The sequence below is a fragment of the Episyrphus balteatus genome, chromosome 1, assembly GCF_945859705.1.
Source record: "Episyrphus balteatus chromosome 1, idEpiBalt1.1, whole genome shotgun sequence".
Lineage (NCBI taxonomy): Eukaryota > Metazoa > Arthropoda > Insecta > Diptera > Syrphidae > Episyrphus > Episyrphus balteatus.
The window spans coordinates 153,275,002-153,278,911 of NC_079134.1; the positions used below are offsets into that span (position 1 = coordinate 153,275,002).

Here is a 3,910-nt window from a genome sequence, read left to right on the forward strand (position 1 = left end):
AAAACAATGAAAAAAATTAATAGGTATGTTAAACTAATTGTTAATGTAGGTATTAAGATACTTAAACTAGTGAATAGTTAAAAAGAAGAACGAAAAACATATACAAATCAGCCAAAACGCTTCCACGAAATAACATCCTTAGGAGCAACTTTGTGCAATTTAGTCGTGGATCTTATTTACTAAACTTATTGCATTAAATTACTAAACAATAAATAAGTAAGTCTAAGATCTCGCTATCAAACATTTAAAATGTTAAACAATAATCTGAATTTTTACCTTTCTAAAAAAATATCGCAAACAAACAGTGTTGTTATTTTTAAAAATTATTTGTTTTTTTTTTTTTTTGCTATTTTAAGTCAGCTCTAGATTTAATGGAGGCAAATAACCCCCTTGTCTCTTCCCAATAAATTTTTTTTTTTTTGCTTTTTGAAGGCCACCTTTACAACCTTTTTATCTACGATTTAGCCCTTTTTTCTGTTTTTATGTTCATCAACATGTAGAAGAAAAATATTTAAAATTGCGACAACCCTATGAAGAGTGCTCAATTTTGTTAAGGCAACTCTTCGTAAATGAGTTTGCCTAGATTTGTGCATATACCTAATTTACATTCAAACTCGATGAGGATGGTAACCCTAGCACATTTTTTAAGTTCAGAAAAACAGTGTAAATAAGACGTACCTATTGATTTTGATTTTTAAACATTATTTCATCCTTAGATTCGACTTCTTAAAGTAACCTACTTCCAAAGAAGATACAGGTCTGCAAAGTTCTGAAAATTATGTTTTCCTCCATTCTACAATTAAATTTAATTGTACAATTACAATTAAATTTAATTAATGATCTAATAGTGGAAATATGGCATTGTTATTTTTTGCTAAAATTGACATATTGATGGTAGAACTAATTTTATTCAAAATAAAAAAAAAAACTATTTTTATTTTATTTTTGTTTATTTAAATTTTCGAAAATATTAAAAAAAAAAAAAACCATGTCTGCAATTCACACATGGTTGAAGTAAGACCTTGAAAATCAAAATAATATATATACAATATCTACAAAAAGAGCTAGAACTTTTTTAAAACAAGTAGTTTTCATAAAAAAGGCAAAACAATCAATCTCTTTTCTCTTCTAAAGTCATTTAATCCATTTTTTAAATGACAACCTATAATAAATTTGAAATCATTATTATTTCACCTTTTGTATGACGCTTCAATCATATTTCTACCATGCCTACAAAAAAAGTAAGAATTTTTTAAAGCCAACCATGTTGAAATTTCAAACTGAGATAACGGTACTTCCTACACTGGTGGCTGGTCATGGGCAACTACAGATCTCCACAAGTGTTTTGAGGTATTTTTCAAGTTTTTCAATTAAAAATTATATAACTTGTAGAGCACGTCTCACTATGTGTGATATATTAAATGAAAGGTAATATTATCAGCATGCGTTTTAAAGTTAAATAAATTTGTTATGTACTCTAGATCAAAAGATATAACGTGTTTAGAAAAAAAAACATCTTTTCAACGTTATCTCAGAATTTTGAATATTAAATTAATTGAAATTTTGCACAATTATAATTTATTTAATCACCTATCTGCTGTATAAATTTCATTCATCTATCTATTAAAACAAAAATTATGACCAATTGATTTTTCATGTCGCTTTTTCGTTTCATTTTTTTTTTAAATCACTACGATACTAAAGAAGTTTTCACTTGAAAAAATGTTTATCAATTTTTTTTATTTTTCCCATATAACTCAACCAAAAGTTGTTATTTCCAATGGTTAGCTAACAGAGAAGTGTTTGAACTACAAGAGCAAGTACATACCAACCATTCGTGCATTTTATTTTGTAGAGGTTAAGTGAAACAATACCTTTACCAGTGGCATTATCGCCCACTTTATTAGGAAAGACATGACTAGACTCTAGACTAGTTTTTGATCTAAATGTTTATTAATACTAAAATTATTAATTTTTAAAATATTAATTATTGTCACATGTAATCTTGATAAAAAGTTTTTTTTTTTAGTTTAGGAACCCGCATATTTTAGTTTGTTACGTCGTTCCTATAATATAAAAAAACCTGCACTAAAGCTAAACCGGAAACCTTTCATAATTACTCATATTAAATCGAACTCAAGGTTAATAAAAAAAAAAAAATAAAGTTAGCGAAAAACTATTAATTAAAAACTTATAATTTTTTTTCTATAAAAACAGTCTACTCATATCGAATTTAAGGTAGTCACGTCAAAGATGTATATAACATTTTTAACAATAATTATAGCTAACGGGGTCCAATCTCAAGGCTTTAAAGGACCAAATATTCTCTATACAACAGTAAGTCCTAGTTTCTAATTTATTTTATCAAAGAAAAACGCACATTTTTAAGGCTCAACGTATTGCAGGCTATAACTATCCCGTGGAATCTCATGAAGTGGTGACATCAGATGGCTATATTCTTACCATGTTTCGAATTCCATATTCTCCGAAAGAACATAAAAACGATACCTATTCCCGTCCGGTATTTTTGCTTCAACATGGATTGTCAACTTCTTCAGATTCATTCATTTTGAACGGTCCTGACAATGCCTTGGCATATCTTCTCGCTGATGCCGGCTATGACGTTTGGATGGGAAATCATCGTGGTAATGTTTATAGCAGAAAACATGTCAAACTTTCACCCGAAAAGTCAAAATTCTGGCAATTTACTTGGCATGAATTGGGAATATTAGATATGCCAGCGATGATAGATTACGTTCTGGCAATGACCAATCAGGAAAAATTGCATTTTGTCGGACATTCTCAAGGAACGACGGTATTTTTCGTTCTTCTTTCCGAACTTCCGGAATATAACTCAAAATTCAAGACAACTTATATGTTGGCACCAATTGCATTTGTTGGAAATGTCCAAAGTTTAATCGGCATAACTGCAGCAACAATTATTACACAATCACCAATTTTAAGCCATTTTCTTGAGGGTCATGAATTCATTCCGATGATTGTACCAGTTTCGATTTTTACTTCTGAATTATGTGCCGTAGGATCATGGTTTCAATGGATTTGTGCTGATGTATTTTTCATTATTGGTGGATGGGATTCAAAACATTTGAACTACGTAAGTTCTTCTTCATTTTCACCAAGTTTATAAAAACAAGGAATTTTCTTATAGACTCTAATACCAGATGCATATGAAACTCATCCAGCTGGATGTTCAACAGGTCAAGAAATTCACTATTTACAAGAACTGAAATCGGGATATTTTAGAAAATTTGATCATGGTAGAGTGAAAAATCTTAAAGTCTATGGTCAAGCTACTCCACCAAATTATAATGAATCAAATATTGTTGCTCCAGTACGATTTTATCATGGAGACAATGATAAATTGGCGCCATTAGTTGATGTTAAGAGAATGGAAAAATTGCTTCCGAATTTAGTCGAGAGTTATGATGTTCCTGTGAAAGAATGGACTCATATTGATTTTATATTTGCTTTAGATGTTAAGGAACTTATTAATGATAAGATTATAAGAACTGCAAATCACTATGAGAAAACTGGAGAACAACTTAAATAAATTCTAATTTGAGCCAGGTTAAGAAGTTATATAGGTTAATATTTCAACGTAAATACAATCTGTACAAATTTTCAATTCAAATTTTCCATTTCGCTTTCATAGTTTACATTCACTTTTATGATTTAATCATTTTGGCAGGCAAAAGTCGTATTCAAAGTCTTTTTTTTAAGTGAAAACTTCTTAAGTATCGTAGTGATTTGAAACAAGAAGAAACGAAAAAGTGACATGAAAAATCAATTGATTATAACTTTTTTGTTTTAACAGATTTCAATTAATTTTATATTCAAAATTCTGGGATAACGGTGAGAAAATGTTTTTTTTTCTAAACACGTTATATCT

The 3,910-nt window shown here is 29.0% G+C and overlaps 1 protein-coding gene across 1 annotated transcript; it reads left to right on the top strand.

Moving 5' to 3' along the window:
- Positions 1 to 2,253: 2,253 nt before the first annotated feature.
- LOC129911429 (lipase 3-like) lies at positions 2,254 to 3,645 on the top strand. The gene is made up of 3 exons (XM_055989238.1): positions 2,254 to 2,337; positions 2,390 to 3,115; positions 3,170 to 3,645. Exons 1-3 carry the CDS (start codon positions 2,254 to 2,256, stop codon positions 3,569 to 3,571), a joined length of 1,212 nt encoding a protein of 403 aa, XP_055845213.1. The 3' UTR covers positions 3,572 to 3,645.
- The last annotated feature ends 265 nt before the right edge of the window (positions 3,646 to 3,910 follow it).